The 17,889-nt window shown below is 43.7% G+C and overlaps 1 protein-coding gene across 5 annotated transcripts in view; it reads left to right on the top strand.

The window, feature by feature from the left end:
- The first annotated feature begins 3,523 nt into the window (after positions 1 to 3,523).
- Positions 3,524 to 17,889, top strand: part of GRM7 (glutamate metabotropic receptor 7) — an 853,253-nt gene continuing 838,887 nt past the window's right edge. For 3 of the 5 annotated variants that reach the window (XR_007469857.1, XR_007469856.1, XM_049693592.1), the window contains exon 1: positions 3,524 to 4,360. Coding sequence is in view for 3 of the 5 variants with exons in the window: in XM_049693592.1 (XP_049549549.1) it covers positions 3,842 to 4,360 (519 nt within the window). In the remaining 2 variants the exon portion in view is untranslated. The remainder of the gene's footprint in view (positions 4,361 to 17,889) is intronic. The other 2 variants (XM_049693593.1, XM_049693594.1) reach the window with 1 other exon arrangement.

Raw genomic sequence — 17,889 nt, 5'->3', positions numbered from 1 at the left:
GGTGAGTACAGATTACTGACTACACAGAACCAAGCCTGGGAACACATTTTATATTTATGATCTTTGTGCCTAAAACTAGATTCTCCTGCAATTTAATATGACACTAGGACAATGACTGGCCAAGTTTTAGATTAATCACTCTTACACAAAGATTTTTCATTCATATAATCTCAAACAAATACTGTGTCACCTATTAAGTTCCAGATCCTATGCCCTCTGGCTGAAGATACAAATATCTTGCAAGCCCAGCGCCACTTTCCTCTTTCTGTGGTAACAAATCACACTTTCTGTTATGACAATGGCCCCAGTTTCAGCCCAGGAATAAACACTTGACTCAGGAAGAGCCAATTAAAGCCCTCCTTTACAGTTGATCGAGAGCTTTAAGGTTAGAGTGTTTCAATCTTATGCAATTTTTGTAAAACAAAATTATTTCAAAATCTAATTCTTTAAGTTCTAGAAACTGCATTCTGTGACTAAGAGGACAGTTTATTTGCTGTCGTTTCTGCTCTGCCCACTTTATGCTTCTGTCACTGTGAGATAAAGGCAGTGGGGAATGGCAAACCAGTTCTGATTCATTCAACACATGAGTGCTTCTTAGGTACAAAACACCATTTTGAACATTGTCCGGGATAAAAAGATAAATAATACCTAGCCCCTTACCCTCAAGGATCTTCCAGCTTAGCAAGGGAAATAAAACATGCACACAGATGACTGCAACAAAAAGAAGATAATGATTGCTGCCAGATGTTTGGGGAGAATGAGCAGAGCGAAGAGAGAACACAGAACAAGGCGACATTCAACAGTCAGCCAAGAACTATTTGTTGAGCAGTTGCAAGCTGTGACCTGGAAATGGAAGAGGAGAACATAGATCTTCCCATGGGCAGGTGAAAACTCAAGTGTTCTTACTTGTAACACAGCTCTTCAAATATATTTTTTGGCACCAAGTGCCTACTAAATAGCCTTAAATTAAAAACTAAATAAGGATACAGTCTCTATCAAATATAGCCTGAGGTACTGATGCCTAAATACTAGGATCACAGTATTTGTGTCCCAAGGATGCCTTTCTATTGCTTTGCTTCTTTCCCCCTTTCCAAATTAGCTAATGCTGCCTTAACAGGATATCTATTTCGCTTGTTCCAGCCTTTTTGATCCAGTGTATTGAATAGCAGAACAGGTGAGTTACAAGAGGGTATTTTGACTTCAAGCAACAGAAATAAAATACTATATAATTGAAAAAAAAAAAAAAAACAGGCAATCTTTCAGGCACATGTGGATCCAGGAGTTCACATGTTTTAACCAGGTCCCTTTCTCTCTTCCCCACCCCTTCTTCTCTCTGCCTTTTCTCCTCTCTGGTATCTCTCATTATGGGATTCAAATATTTCCCTGTTTATGTGGGAGCTTCTGGCACAGCTGGCTCCCAGCTGCGAGTACCCTCGCAGCTCCAGGGCTGGCTGGAAGGGGCGGGCGCATCACAGCATAAGGTTGCACAAGGTGTGCACTTATATAGCAGGGCATCACATCTATGAGTGATGGATGATCACATTGTATACAGGGGTAGCTTCGCATAGCTTTTACATCACTTTTCTTGAAGGTGGCAGTAAAATGGTATGTTTTTACAAAATCAAATAGTGTAACATTGTCCAAAAGATATACATAAAGCATTTAGAGGAAGGAGGCTCCTTTTTCTTTTAACTCCGGCACGGATTGTCTATTGGACAGTGGTAACCCTATGTCATCACCCTCGTTACTCCAGCAGAAGTCCAGGGATTAGCCCTGCATAACTCTTGTTAGCCTCTATTCCCTTCCTTGAACACTGTAGCCAGAAGGTTTTTTTCCTCCTCAAACCTTAAGTATTGAAACCTGGAGGAGGGGCATGTCTGAAAAGAAAATGATGGACTGGACTCTCCCTAGAAGGAAGATAAATGGTCAACAAGAAAAAAATCCTCTGTACCAGGAAATGTTTGAAGTGTTGTTTGGGTATCAAAAAATGGGTGCCCTACACATAAAGCAACAAAGGATATTGGTCTAAAAAGAACACCATGGCCAAAGGTGCATGGCCTATTTCAACAGAGGATTTGAAAGTTAAAAGTTAACCTGTAAAACATTCAATTCAATTTCATCATTTTACAGATGGGCAAAGTAAAACTCAGGCACAGGAACAGAAGTTCCAAGGTCATACAGGTGGTTGGTGGAAGAGACAACCAACTTCCCAACTTCTGACTTTTTAGGGGTGTGTGTGTGTGTGTGTTGTTTTGTTTATGTGCAAGGACATTTTTCTTTAGTACACTAACATTACAACAGGAAGTATAGTCTTGTTTTGGTTTTCTCTGCGCCCTCAATTCTGTATAAGACAGTTTCACTGCACTCCAACAGAAAGGCTCAGCAAGAGTAGAGACCTCCATAAGCAGTACACATGGGCACCAAGGGCAGATACATTGCCCTTCCTTGTGTAGGAACTAGGGCCACTTGTTGCTTTACTGGGCCAAGTTTGGGCTGGACCTGCAGGAGGGGACACCTTTGAAAAACAGCTTCCTAACTGCACTACAACCTGCTCTGGCATCCTGATTCCACTCCCCAAACCCCCCAAATCTTCAGCCAGGAAAAAAAAAAAAAAAGAATGGATCACTGGATCGATGGGGAGATTTCTGTCTGCTCCTCCTACTGTCACCTCTTTCTTGTTATTTCCTGCCCGAGGAAACCTGACATCAGCCCAAAAGCATCTCTGGAAATGGGTAGGAGGGAGCCTGTCAGCGCCAGAGAAGAAAGTGCGCTCTGCAGAGTTCTCAGTTGTTCCGTCTCTTGCGATGAAAGGAAGAAAAGGAGCGAATCCGCCACAGATTTACTGGAGACCAGGGTTACTTCATCCGGCTCCGGCCACAGTAACCCCTGAAGACCAAAGATGCATTTCCATTCCCAGCATTTCTTGTTGGCGTCTTTCCCTACAGGCTAGCCCAGTGCCTGGCCCCGGAGAAGTCTCTGCGTAAAGGTTCTTTAGGTCATAAATCAGGCTCCTGTGTGTATGTGTGTTTTTCTTAGGAAAAACTGGCACAGACGAATAAGCAGTAGAGACTGGGGTCTCCCTACTACCCTTCATGCTTGGCGGCATCAACTTCCGACTACCTCGCATTCTCCGGCGCTGAGAGCCCCGGCTCCGGACCTCAGGGTTGGAAGCAGTCAGCCCCAAATAGAACCGCCCTGTCCGGGGCTGATGCCACCCTGTGCCTAGAATGTGCGTGTGGGTGCAGGCGGGCGAGCGAGCGGCTTCTACACTGAGACAGAAGCAGGAGCTCAGCCTTCGCCTGCGACCTGCAATCCCCAGATTCCCTGGGGACCTCGAAACTCCCAATCGGAGGCACTCCCCCCCCACAGCCGCCCACCCATTCCCCCCGCCTTACCTCAGCACGCAGCCCCTCCCTGCGTGATGATGCAAAACCGTGGGGAGGGCGGGCGCTGGGAAGGGTGGGGAGAGCCTGAGAGCGAGCGAGGGTGGGAGGGAGTGGGCGGAGGAGGAGAGGGAGCCGAACGCGCATTTAAAGCGATAGCCATCCGCGCTCTCTCCCCAGTGCTGGGCTGTTGGAGAGCTCGAGCTGCAAGCCACCGAGCGCGAGCTCGAGCGCGGCGCACCGGCCAGGGAACCCGAGAGCGCACGGCGCCCCAAGCTGGCAGGCGCCGCGGGACCCCCAACCCTCGCCGGCTGCCCTTCCCCGGGCGCCCCCACCCTCCTCGCCCGCAGGAGACCCTGGGCTTCCCCGGAGGAGCTCACCCCAAGGGGCCAGGACTCCGGCAAGCCCGCCACCGTCCCCTCCAGTGCCGCCGCCACCACCGCAGCCGCGGGAGCAGCATGGTCCAGCTGGGGAAGCTGCTCCGCGCCCTGACTTTGATGAAGTTCCCCTGCTGCGTGCTGGAGGTGCTCCTGTGCGCGCTGGCGGCGGCGGCGCGCGGCCAGGAGATGTACGCCCCGCACTCCATTCGGATCGAGGGGGACGTCACCCTCGGGGGGCTGTTCCCGGTGCACGCGAAGGGTCCCAGCGGAGTGCCCTGCGGCGACATCAAGAGGGAGAACGGGATCCACAGGCTGGAAGCGATGCTCTACGCCCTGGACCAGATCAATAGCGATCCCAACCTGCTGCCCAACGTGACGCTGGGAGCGCGGATCCTGGACACTTGTTCCAGGGACACTTATGCGCTCGAACAGTCGCTCACTTTCGTCCAGGCGCTCATCCAGAAGGACACCTCCGAAGTGCGCTGCACCAACGGCGAGCCTCCGGTTTTCGTCAAGCCCGAGAAAGTAGTTGGAGTGATTGGGGCTTCGGGGAGTTCGGTCTCCATCATGGTAGCCAACATCCTGAGGCTTTTCCAGGTAGGGGGGCGCTCCCTCCGGGGCAGAGCGCGCCGTAGCTCCCCGCGCTCTTTATCCTGAAGGCTGGCTTGGACTCCGGGGGTGCGGGGTATGGTCAGCCTTCGCTCATTTCCACCCTGGAGATCCTGCCGAATCCCTCCCACCTCACCCGAGGAGGTACTTGCCCTGCTTGATTCATTTCCCTTCTATCTCTCCCCTGTCCGCGCTCCACTCCATCCGGCTTGACATTCTGGATTTATGGCCCCATTAACAAGAAACAGTCTCCGAAAAACAAGGCGATGATTTAAATGGGTTTGCATTAGAGTGAAATATGGTTCCAAAACAGGCTTGTAAAAGTGCCGGGATCCTGTGAGAGCCAGTTAGGCGCAAGGAATATGAAAGATGAGAAGACGCCTAGAAACTAGGCATTTCTCAACTCCCCAGCTTCCCTGCCCCAAGCCGCCCGACAAGCTGCAGCTCCCTTGGAAAATTTCGAGAAGAGCTTAGGGAGGCAGTTCTTAAACCGAAGGCTAGGTCTTCACCTACATTTGGACGTTAATTGCCCATTTCGCTCGGGTTGGATTTCCCGACCTGTAACCTGTCTCTGCGAGGGCATGGGGCGGAAGGCGTGGGGACTGTCCTCAAGCGGGGAGAAGCCACCCGCAGACGTGCCCCCAGGTGATTTGCTCTGGGCAGTTGTTTGCACCGTCTAAACTGCCTTTGCGATCCGGCCACTGGCAGGAGCCGGGCGATCAGCTTTCTACTCCTGCCAGCTCAGAGCCCGGAGGTGAGCTCATGCTAACTGCGAAACACAATTGCTTTCTCTGCACCCACCCTGTGCCCATTCTTTCCCACGACCTCCCTAACGCAGCCCCCAACCCCAGTCCTGGGTTTTGAGGACGATTCTCAGAGCCAGACAAGAAGGCGCCTGGAGGGAGGCAGTAGGGTGCGCTGAGCAAGGCCGGGCGGTCCTCCAGCTCCGGGTGCAGGCGGGCGACGGCGGAAGATGCGAGGACGGTGGATCGGGCCAGCTGAGCGGTGGGCGGTGCTGCAGTGCTCTCTCACCGCCTGCTCCCGCAGCCTCGGCCCCACGGCTCCTGTGCCGCCCTGGGTATAGATGGATGGCTTCTGGATGAAGAAATTGAGTTTCAGGGTCTGCGTGACTATGGGTTCTCTTGTTTCTCTGTCTTTCTTCCTGTGTGTCTCTCTCCTTGTGTCTCTTTCTCCCTGCTGGTTTTTTTTTTTTTTTTTTTTTTTTTGTCTCTCTGTTTTTATGTTCTCCCTTTCAATTTCTGCCTCTCTTTTCCTTCTCTACCCCTATATCCAAGTTTTTTGTTCATCTCTGTCTTGAAGTGATCCTTTCCTAATGCACAGCTCTCTCCCTGCCTGGTAGGACCCAAGCTCAGTTAGTCCCTTCTCCAGATGTTCTGGCTGACCCTTATGCTCCCCGTAGCTAAAAAGTTGGCTCCCTCTCAAGTGCCTATCCTGAAGCATGTTGGGTTTCTGGAGGGGACTCCTTGTGAGATTCAAGCTGTCACTACATCAGCACCCAGGAGTATGAAGTTTGTGTTTGTGCCAGAAGGAGGGGTGCCTGTCTAAAGCTGCAGCCTGGTATGGCCCCTCTGAGCCTCTGAGCATCCCTAGCACCTCTTTAGTATGCCACCATGGAGATCTCTAGATGTTTGCAAAGCCAAAAGTGCCTCTGGGCAGCCTTCGCTTTGAGGTAATGCTTTCAGGAAGAGCCTGGGTTGTTGTAAGCAAAACCCAGAAGCACTTCCTTTACCTCTGAGCTTAAACTAGAGAACCTGAGGAGGCAGCGCTGCAGAGAGGATGAGGCCAGAGGTCACCTGCGAACCACAGGGGCACCTCACAGTATTTTTACTGGAGCTTTGGGGGTTGAAGGCACATTTGCTGTTTGACATTTTTAAAATTATTTTGGTGCCTTCACTTGGAGCTTGGGCAGTACTGCAGATGGGCCTGCCTGTCGAAAAAAGAGTGAAATCTTAAAGTCAAGAGAGAGCTTGCCGACTAGGCTGAAGGATTGTGTTTGCTGAAAAAGATTCCAGGGGGAGCTGATTCCTTCTCTGGTGTGTGGATCTGAGGCACTTGCAAGAAAAGAAAACGCTTGCCTTATGCTTAGTTCCCCCGTTCCCTGGGCTGGGAAGGAAAGGAACTGAATGCCAGCATTAGCAGTGTGGGTTGGGACCAAAACCATTCAGAGAAAACACTGTCATTTTCCTCTAATTTGCAAATTGCAGCTATTCATGTTGGATTGAACAGCTGAGGGAAAAGAGCCCCCAGTTTTCACCTGCATTTATTGAGAAGAGGCTGGTAGTAGGAGGGATGCACCAACTTGTAGCTTGTGCTGCAAGCTGGATATAAGCTTGGTGTGAGCATCCTGGTTAACCACTGCCCATGTTCAAATATACAGAGATAGATTCCAACAATCTCTTCCAGTAGCCTTATTTTTGCGTGTGATCTTAGAAGCTCCTGGCATGTAAGTCCAGTCCCCAGTTTCCCAGCCTCTGTAAACCTGCAAAATGAATAGAGAGAATAGTGGAACACAGACCCATTGTTCAAAGGCACAGTCACTTTAGGGAAAGAGGAAAAGAACGGGTAGGTGAATCTTCTCTGGGATTGCAGGGTTCAGCTCAATGAAGACTGTCCTGTATAAAAGAAACTCCTCTAAATGGTTGAATTCTTAGCTCTCCAGAGATTTGAGTTTTCTTTTCCCCAGTCCCTGTGGGGTGCTGTGGGGAATGTGCCAAACCTATCATTTGAGATAAAAATTTATGGTGAGGTAAGCTTCTAGGCTGGGGGAAGGAAGACTTAGTGACTGAAATGGGGGATGCTAAGCACTGGGGGGCAAGAAGGAACAAGGAGATAGTAATGGATGTAACAAATGCTGCAGCTGCCAGCAAAGCCTGGATTGAAGTTCCTTCCTGAAAATGAGGACCCGGGCAAGAATGACCACTCAGATGTAAACAGTGTCTCTGACTGGGAATTCTCATCTGCCTGCCGGTGGGCCAGAGCTGAGCAAGTGCTTTCTCTCCTCTGTATGCACACTGAATTGGTTAGTAAGTGACATGTCAGAGGACAGGAATCATATTCAGTGGATCTTTCAAATCCAGGAGTTTGAGGCTAATGAAATTAGTGTGTGGCCAGGGCTCTGCCAACTAGAATTAAGTCACTGCAGCCACCCTGCAATGCATTTTCAGCCTGAAGGGAGCATCAGGGAGGAATTTCGGGAGATTTGTTTCTGAGCCTGTACAAAATAATACTCTCCTAATGCTAAGAAAGATTAAATGTAAATTAATATTGACTACGAGTAACATATTTAAAAAATAATCGCAGAGTGGGGGATGGCTTAAAGTGGAGAGATTATATAATATGGTGTCCAAAGAATAAATCTCCCCTGACCACTGTTTCATGGGCTATAAGTAAGGTATATTACAATGGAAAGTAATGGGAACGTTTTTATTCAAGGCTTCTCTGCTATTGACTTGAGAGCAAACACTCTGAGAGTATAAATTACTCTTGCTATGTGCTGACTCTGAATGAACAATATTTCATGTGCAGTGACATGGTCTAAGCTATAGACTTGGAATTGAATGGCATCTGTTTCAATTGTTTTGTTCTCTCAAGAGCAACTAGATAGAAAAAAGTGGTCAATTTGACCCTTGTGGGAGCGTGTTGCAAATCTAAACCTGTGTCCCTCATGCCATAAATGAAATACATTTGTAAACTTGCAAGTGTTTTCCTTCTGTTCATTGATGCTTGAGTATAATCTCAAACTTTGGGAACAACATTTTATACATAAGTACTTGGTTTTCTTCCTTTCTTCTTTCTCTTTCTCCTCTCTCTCTCTGTTTCTCTCTCTCTCTCTCTCTCTCTCTTTCTCCATCTTATGTAACTGGATAAAACTGGGCACCTAGGATGATGTGGTGTTACTATAGTGGGATTTTTTTTTTAAAAAAACAACTCTAACTTACCCTTTTAAAAATTTCATAAATACAGGTGTCAGTGCCATTTGGAATAGTATCTATAACAATTTCTGTCTCCACATTTACTGTGTTTCTGCAAATTTACCTAACAGATGGTGAGTGGGCAATTTTTAAAGGGGCATTTTTTAAAAAGAGTGGAGAGGGAAGGAATAGAGACAGACACATACTATATTTGAAGTTACCTCCACGTGTATTTTATGTATGTATACTCATACAATTAAGAAGTCTTTGGATGTTTTCTCTTCAAGAATAATTCAGATAATGGATTACTTGAATTTCATAAACATTTAGGGTTTAACAAATTTGTTACATATAGACGTTGTATCATGGATTTAAAAGACCATAGCCAATTACACAAAGTATAGTCTAGTCTCAGTCCTGCCATTAATTAGCTATGTTACCTTACGTCATTTAATTTTTCTAGGCCTCGTTTTTCTCATGTGATGTTTTTTTCTTTGAAAAAGTATAGTTTCTAGAAGTCTCTAATCTCTGTGTCATAGTTCAGCTTGGAGAAAACCTGTTCTTATCCAAACTCCATGACATTGTATTTCCAGCTCCAACTTTGGACTTTGAGTGAGTTGGGGGCAATTTTTAAGGATATTTTCACACAGCTTTTTTAGTTAATATCAGTCTAGCTGACTTCTCATACTCAGACTTTGTCCCATATTCTTTTACCAGTGTGTTCCTTAGTCATATATATGAAGACTGTTGTGGGAAAAATGACCTCCTGGGTCAGCTTACTGCATGGTCATCGACACAGGGCAGGGAGTAAGATTCTGTGGATTTTACAGAAGCAGATACAGGTTTCATTGTCCATGTCCTCTCCCCTTTCATCTTACAAAAACAGCAGGCTTTTCTTGGAGAACTGCCAGATAATGCCACCCTGCCTCCTCACGGGCCCCGGGGATGAGTCGCCCAGGGACTGAACTCCAGTAAAGCAGGTGATTGGCTCATGAGTAGGCATCTGACCTTGGCTAAGTCTATCAGACTCCTCCCCAGGACTTTTCTCTCAGAGAAAAATGGAAGAATTGTCTTTTCTTTCTGGAATTTCTAAGCTGGGGCGATATGACTCTGGGACTCCCAGTGACCATGCAGCACAAGAAGAGACTTTCTGTAAAATAAAGTCTTGCAGAGGTAAGCAGGGCTGAGCGATGGAGAGAGAGCTGGAACCCTGCTGATACTCTGGAACTTCCAGATCCAACTGTATCTGAATATGGCTGCATCCCTGAATTTCTAGTACTTGTTTGTTGAGGTTGTTGTTGTTGTTTGGTTTTTGTTTTTAAATTTCCTTTGACTATTTTGAATTTGTTTTCAGCCATGTGCATTTGAAAGCATCATAGCTGAAAGAGCTAATTTCCTACGTTAATGTCACGTTTGCTTCCTTAAGTGAAAAATCATATCCGCTATTTTCTTTAAATAAAATCCTTCTAGCTCAGGTCTGAGATATTCAAAACTCTGCCTCCTACCCCCCTCTTTCCAACATTTACTATATCACCTTGAAGCATTTGTGACCACATCTTTCCCATCTAGACGCAGTTGAGAGAGAGAGCAAAGACTTCTGATATAAACTGCAACCTATACGCCTCCTACCTGGAAGCTTTAGAACATACTTGATTCTTGTCATTAAAGCAAATCTTTTGTTGTTGTCTCCAGGGCACAGAAGCATTTTCATGGCATAATGGAGTACAAAGTACATTAAGCCTAACTCTACTTCTCACCCTCTTTTACTTTAAATAGGCAGAAAAGAACAATCTCAAACACATTTTCCCAACAAATAAAATACATATACGATTATGTTTAGAAGACGTTTATGCAACATATAGTTAGACTGATTAATTAATGGACCTTTCGCCAATTGGCACAGTAAATATATATGTTCAATGTGCTTAATTAAAAAGAAGACAATAACATATTTTTACAGGTTAATTATCTGAGAAGAGTATTGTGCCAACACACTTGATACTACAGTATTTCATGTTTGACAAGTAATCTTCTTTCGATTATATTTACTGCTAAATGTTTCTTGGATCAAGCTATTAAATTATAAGGTCAAAAGTAAAATGATATGAAATTACAATGATAAAGGGACACATATCCCACTTTATGAGAATAGAAGTTCTAATTTCTTTTCAATACTACTAGTAGTGACCACAGTACTAATTTGAGCCCTTACTATGAGCCACTGTGCCCATATACATTTAGTTCTTACAGTAGTTCTGCAAAGGGCATATAATAATCCACCCTGTAAAGCTGAAGAAAGTGCTTCTCATAGCTGAAAGTCACATAGCTGGTGAGTGGCAAAGTCTAGATTCAAACTTGGAGTCGTCTGACAATGCCCAGGTTGTTGACCACCATGTACACTGCTCAATTGTTGCACCAATAAAGAAGTGCTTGAAATAATTATAGATTTGCCTACCCTGAAACTGCAGTGATTTAAAAACATCAAAGTTGCCAGTTGCTTAACCACATCTACTTACAGTAAGAAATTACATTTTATTTCATTTCTCAAACAAGATTAATTCTGCAGGCCCATAGAAACTTGAGCACACAAATCCTACCTCCAAATGAAAGATGCTTGTTTTCCACTATTCAACAGATGGCCCTGTACAGAGGCAATAAATATATAGTAGAATTTTCATTCAAGTAAATGAGAAGAGAGGTTTCTTCTTGTCCTGATTCAGTGCCCATCATTATGGATTATGATGGCTCTTCCCAAACTTTACTTCAGTCACTCCACTCTTTCTACAAAACTCCAGTGATGGAATCCATCATTCAGATATATGTGCAAAGCGAAAGGACTGTATTAATACAGTTGCTGAAAGTCAAGTAGATAGAGCACAGGAAATACATCCTAATAAATGCAACATTATGTTTGTGTGGGCCTTGGAGTGAGGGGTAGAAGAATTTTCAGTTTAATGGAATATTTTGCCTCTTGCTATGAAAGTGTGGCTTAATAGTCTTGTAATTGGTCATTTACAGAATCCTCCATCTCTGGGTTTCATGCTTTCTTTACTCTGCAGCTGTTGATTCCTTCTCTTGTTCTGGATGGAAGATAGCAACGAAGCCACTTCAAAGGGCTCAGCCTGCCTTTTTGTGTTATTGTTTAGATGAAGATATTTCTATTTATTAAAGCACACTATTTAAACATTTTTATCATGTTTCAAACTTGACTGTGTTCTGAAGGTATGAGCACAGGCAGACATAATGGGGGATGTTTTCCAGGAGAAAACATACTCTTATCAAAGGAATTATCAGAATTTTCATGTAGGGATTAAGAATCAAATTCTGGAGTTAGACCTGAATTTAAATTCATACTCACAACTTATTACCAGTCTCATCTTGATCAAACGGTTACCACACTTCTCATCAATTTCCTTATCTTTGAAAGCGGAGTAAGAGAAGTATGCCTGGTGGAGTTACACATAAAGCTCAACTGATAGAATATTCATAAGGATTTTGCACAAAATATACATGGAAATATTTTAGCACCGAGTTTAGCATGCGATTCGTCTTCAATACATTTAAGAGCTATTATTTTATTATTATTATGCTATCATTAAATATCACTATTACTTAAATGTCATTATTGCTAAAATTGCTGTAAAATTACCGCAATAACCCATGATGAATTCCCCTCTTCTGTTTCCTTTGTTTAAATGGAAAATATATATATAAATCTAGACAGAGAACACTTTAGTGATACTATTCAGTGGAGTGAGAATTTCCATGGCACTGATTAAAACAAATCCTGAATTGCATGGACTTAAGATAGCAGAGAGGGGCTTCCCTGGTGGCGCAGTGGTTGAGAGTCTGCCTGACGATGCAGGGGACGCGGGTTCGTGCCCTGGTCCGGGAAGATCCCACATGCCGCGGAGCGGCTGGGCCCGTGAGCCATGGCCGCTGAGCCTGTGCGTCCGGAGCCTGTGCTCCGCAACGGGAGAGGCCGCAACAGTGAGAGGCCCGCGCACCGCAAAAAAAAAAAAAAAAAAAAAAAGGTAGCAGAGAGGCTAAGAAATTTGAAGTTAGACATCCCCAAGTGTGAATTCTACTGTGACCCTCTTCTAGCTCTAGAACCTTGAGGAAGTTACTTAAACTTTCTGAGCTTTACTACTAGTTTCCTCATCTGTATCTTTTTCAGGACTATTTATCAAGCATCTTCCTGTTCTCTATGCTTGGACGTATCAATGAATAAATTAGACAAGAGCCTTTGCTTGCGTGCTCCTTCTTGCATGTTCTCTCCCTCCTTACACTCTCGTGTGGAAACAGATGTTATAAATAAATTCTATGCTTTGTCACAAGTTGATGGGCGCTACGGGATAAGGAAAAGGATGTGAAGCTCACTGAAGAGGCTTGGGTTGGGAGTGCTGGAGGAGTGTACAGGTAGGTTCTGTTTTTAAATAGGGTAGTCAGGGTGGATTTTATAAGTTGACATTTGAGCAAAGACTTGAAGTGAGGGAGTTGTCAGAATGTATGAGGGGGAGACCACTCCCTGGGAGCAAGAATAACCAGTCCCAAAACTCTAATGCAGAAATATGCCGGGCAGCTTGGAGGAATATCAAGGAGGCCACCCTGGCTGACTTAGTCAGTGGGGAGGAAGAGACAGCAGGAGGGCTGGAGGTCGGATATGTGATGAGATGGATTGGGTAAGTCCTGGGAGGCCATCACATGCATTGTGTCTTTTACTCTAAATGTAGGCAGCCAGGGGCAGGATTTTAGCCGAGGTGTGGCATGAACTGTCTCTTGTTTGAAAAGCATAACTCTATCTGTGGTCTTGAGGATGTGGGGAGAGAGTGGAGTCAGGGAGAATCCCGGGAGGCCACTACAGGATCCTCGAGGTCTATGTTGGTGGCCTGCACCAGGCTGCTAGTGGCTGGTAGTTCTCAGAAGTGGCACATTGGGAAGGTTCCGACAGCATTTCGTGGTAGATTGAATGCAAGAATGGAAAGGAAGAGGGGGTCAAGGGTGGATTCGAGATTTAGGGCCTGGGGAACTGGAAAGGTGTGGTTACTGTCACCTAAGATGGAAAAATTTGGGGTACAGCATGTTCGGGGGATTAAAGACCAGTTTTGGAGGTATAAGATTTGAGATGTTTTCGTGACGTCCAAGTAGAGATGCTGAGTACACAGTTGGATACACAAGTCTGCAGTTCTGAAGAAAGGTCTAAACTAGAGATACATTTTCATAAAATGGAGATATTAAGAATAATTACATGGAAGCGCTATTTTAAAGATAAAATGAAGTAATGCAATTAGCACTCTGTCTTCTCAAAACATTTAATAACTATTAGCTAAAATAATTACCTGAAATGAAAAAATACCTATAGTTTGTTTTGTTGTTTGCAGTAAAAGTGAATAAAATGTCACAATTATTTTAATAGTATTTGTGACACAGTAGTTTTAGTTAAGACACCGTGACTACAAACATTTACAATAAACCTTTCAGTCTCCTACTTTTCACTCTGATAGGGTACTTGGAACCATATTTTGTAAGGTTTAAGTTAGTTGTCATAGGGTACCTCTTTAATTAGAAGTAACTCTGAACTGTCTAGTTCCATGCAGTTTTATATACATATATGTATAATTATTATTTTATGATTTATCAAACTCAGTTGAAAATTTGCATCACTGATATACATTAGAATTTAAGCATTTACCCAGGTATTCAAGGAAAAAAATGTACTTGTAATTTCCATAGGGGTACTTACTTTCCCATCTTCCCTTCACTTTGCAATTGCAAACATGGCAGGGGAAACATCTTACTGGTCTTTGAGTTCCCCTTAGCTATCTGCAAGTCCTTAAACAGCCTTTGTGGCTTAACCAGAATTCTCTTCCATCTTCATTCCGCTAACAGACATTGGTCTAAGCATGTACTTATACTAAAAAATGCATGACCACGTTGTCTCTACACATCTATAATTTTATGTTAACACTATCATTATGTAAGCTATACTTTAATTGTAATTATAACAGATTTTATGTCAACACACATCCATTTCTAGTGTTCATCTGGTGTTCAAGGGGAGAGCAGCATGTAGTAAATTTTATCAAAATATAACATCTGAAGAATAGAACAGAGGGTAATTGTGTAATTCTGTATTCACTCTAATTAAGTTCAGTGGAGTTGGCATAATAGAATTAAGATGAAAAAAAAAAGACATCGAGGTACCATGGCTCCCTCTCCTAACACACGCTTTTCGTATCCGAGAGCAGAGACTCAGCACCTTTCTGTACAGAAATGGAGACAGGAAGAGGCCAGAGGATGAATGACAGGCACGAATGAGGTGGAACTTTGAAGAGCAACATGGAAACAAAATACTGCTTTTGTATTTGGTAGGTGGGGAAAATGTACCAGCGTGTATGCCTACTGGGACCACGTTTCCCAGAACAGTTAAGCCCAGTGTCAACTATGCTGTCCCACCTTCCTCATAAGTAGGAACATACTGTTACTTGAATCTTTGCTTCCTGTTTCTTGATACCTGGTTGAGAAGATTATCACAGGAAGTGCATCTTGTTAGCAAATACACCGTTTTGAAATGATTGAAACTCACTGAAGAGTGGCAACTCCAAGCTTGCTCTCTCTTGATCTTGGACTATTCAAGTCTGGAGTGCAGGAGTGGGTTATGGGGAAAGACCACTGGAATTCTTACGTCTTCAGCATAATGGTTATAGCATAATTGTTAGGAGTGTAGGTTCTGGTTCAAATCTCTGCTTTCCACTTGCTAACCATATGAGCTTGGGCAATTTACCTGATTACCTGCACCTCAATACTCCTGCCTATAAAATGATGTTAATAATATTTCATCCTCATAGACTTGTTTTCAATGTTAAAATGAAGTCACTTACACCAAGCACTTAATACAATGCCTAGAGCATAGTAAAGTCTATTATTATTACTATTACTACTACTACTACTATTATTATTATTACTGTCACGATGCCAGGTGCTATTTTTCCTATGCCTTATTCCACTATCTTCTGCCCTGTCCCCCAATTTCTGTCTTGTTTCTGTACAAGGGTAGGATTGTCACAGAGCATTTTCTTTCCCTAGTGTCTGACTCTTAGTCATCAAGGTGACTGGTCCACGACCCGGCATTCATTGCTGCTCGTTGAAGCAACCCGTTCTGAGAAGGGGAGTTGGATATTGATGCCAAGTTCAGTCAAGGAGAGAGAATTTTCTCTCTTCTGCACTCAGGGAGCTAAGTGAAATATTCAGGCCTCAGAAGGAGAATCAGGCAAAGGGCAACATGCTTAATTTCATACCTTAGTGATTAAGAACAAGTCAGACAGGCTGGATTTGAACTCATTTCCGTCATGTACTGACAACGGGATCTTAGGTGCTTTTGTAACCCCTCTGAGGCTCAGTCAACATCTGAAAGAGACGAGTAACATTATCAGGACCTAGCGTATAGCCTCGCTGTAATAAGTGAGTAAATCCTTTTAAAGCGTTCAGCACGTTGTTTGGCATATAAACACTTAATAAAATTTAGCTTCTTTGACTACTACCACTGCTAATATTATTAAGTAGCTGTGCAAATCCGAGGCCCATTTTTTTCTTAGATTGCACATAATCGTTTGGACAACCAGCTCACATTGATCAACCGTTGCTTATATATAAACCCCCATGAACCCAAAGGTGCTTTAACTCTCTCCCAGTCAGAACCTGTTCTGGGGGCAACACCCGGACTACCTCCATCATCTTTGCCTTTATTGTCACTACACTCGCCTGCTGTACTGAGCACTTTCTGTGTGCCAGGCACCAAATTAAGCCCTGCGTATGCACTGTATCATGTAGTTCTCACACTCAGGTGGGAGACATTATCATCATCCCCAATTTTCAGATAAAGACGCTGAGGTGTTGGAAAGGTAAGAAACTTGACCCACAGCAAGAAACGTAAGAAACTTGACCCACAGCAAGAGATGGAGCCGGAGTATTCAAACCCTTCTCTCTGACCTCAAGAACCCTTAAATATTAGCATACTACTACATCCTGGTAAGAAAATCTGCTTCCAGCCACTCTGGTGAGAGTAGAAATGATTCTCAATCCCCACATTCCTCTATTGCCCATGCCACCCTAGCCTCAGGACTAGGGGGGAAAGGAAGTGATCTCTTCAAAGAGCAGCCAAAGGGAACCTACTCCCTTCTGCCTTTTCGTAATCAACTAACCAATCTTTTATTTCCTTCTTAAGAATCCCCACATGTTCCTTTTGGTACTTAGCTTGGCCTTTTAGAATTCTGACATTCTGTACATGACTCATCCACTGTATTTCATGTTAATTTACTGAGGTCAAGTATAGGGTCTTACTCATCCTGAAGTCCAGTTATCCCCTGTCGCATCTAACTCTGTGCTTTTCTTCTTGTAGGACATCTGCAGATATTTATTTGAATTTTGTTGAATTGTTCTCATCAATAATACATTAAAAGTTATACAGAAAGTGCTTTCTTATAAGGAAAACCATCTAGGTAGATTTCTAGCTGTTTACTTTTCATAGCACTATTATAGAGATTATAGATCTCCAGGTAATAGTTTTTAGATTGAGTTCTTCATATCATCTTATTTTTACATATAATGATAAATCTGAATTTTCTCTATCAAACCTCCGAGACTTCACTGGCTTGTAACTTAGCTTGTTGCTTATGTGTTGTTGACTTTTCCATTTACAATGATATTCGATCCTCGTAAGGATGGGGCTGGGTGGGAAGGTACATCTTAGGGCCATAAATTGGTTTTGTAGAGAACTAACATAAAGATCTAAAGTCTCATCATATTTCTTCAGAACTCATGAATCATTTTATTATAATTCCATTCATTCAAGGAGTATAAAAACATTTTCAAATTGTTATTCCTAATTTGTTCATCTTCTCTTCCTTAGTCTTAGTGAGAAGAGAGCAGGCTGAATGGAAGAAAGTCATTATGACCACTGGGGCCACTAGGGTAGGCATCAGTCCCAGAGTTTTGTTTTCATCTCTCCGCTATTAATATTGGCTAATGTCTCGAGTGCTTACTTGGTGCAAATTACTTAGCTGACCATGACAAATGGATTGTGTCATTTCATCCCCTGATAGTCATACAATTAATGTATGTGTTATTATGATATCCCATAATGCATACATGGACAGAGCCTCAGAAGTAGTTATTTGCTCACTAAAATATGGTAGATGTGGAATTTGGACTCAGGTCTGATAGACTCCTAAATCACTCCTAGTGATTTTTACCACTAAATTAAAGTTGTATACCTCTGGAGAGTAGACAGTTTCTAAAATTTCCTCAGCCCTAACGTTTTATAATTAAATTTTTGTCTGATTGCAAGCTTAACAGTTAAGATGGGTAGGAAGGAATGCCAGCCTGTTGAATGGAATTTCCCTGAAATAAGCCTGTTTTATGACACCAGTTCACTCATTCATTCACTCAGCATGTATTGAATGTTTGCTCTGTGCAAAGGCATTTTAGGCATCACAGTGGAGTGAGCGCCCCTTCCATAGACTCCCCTGCAGCAGTCAGAGAAGTCTTGGACTGGTTTGCCTGTTATGGAATGGGGCTTGGTGATAG

The sequence above is a fragment of the Orcinus orca genome, chromosome 10 (genome assembly GCF_937001465.1).
Source record: "Orcinus orca chromosome 10, mOrcOrc1.1, whole genome shotgun sequence".
Taxonomy (NCBI): Eukaryota; Metazoa; Chordata; class Mammalia; order Artiodactyla; family Delphinidae; genus Orcinus; species Orcinus orca.
Note: the sequence above shows the minus strand (reverse complement) of the source record. Positions and strands in the feature narration are given on the sequence as shown.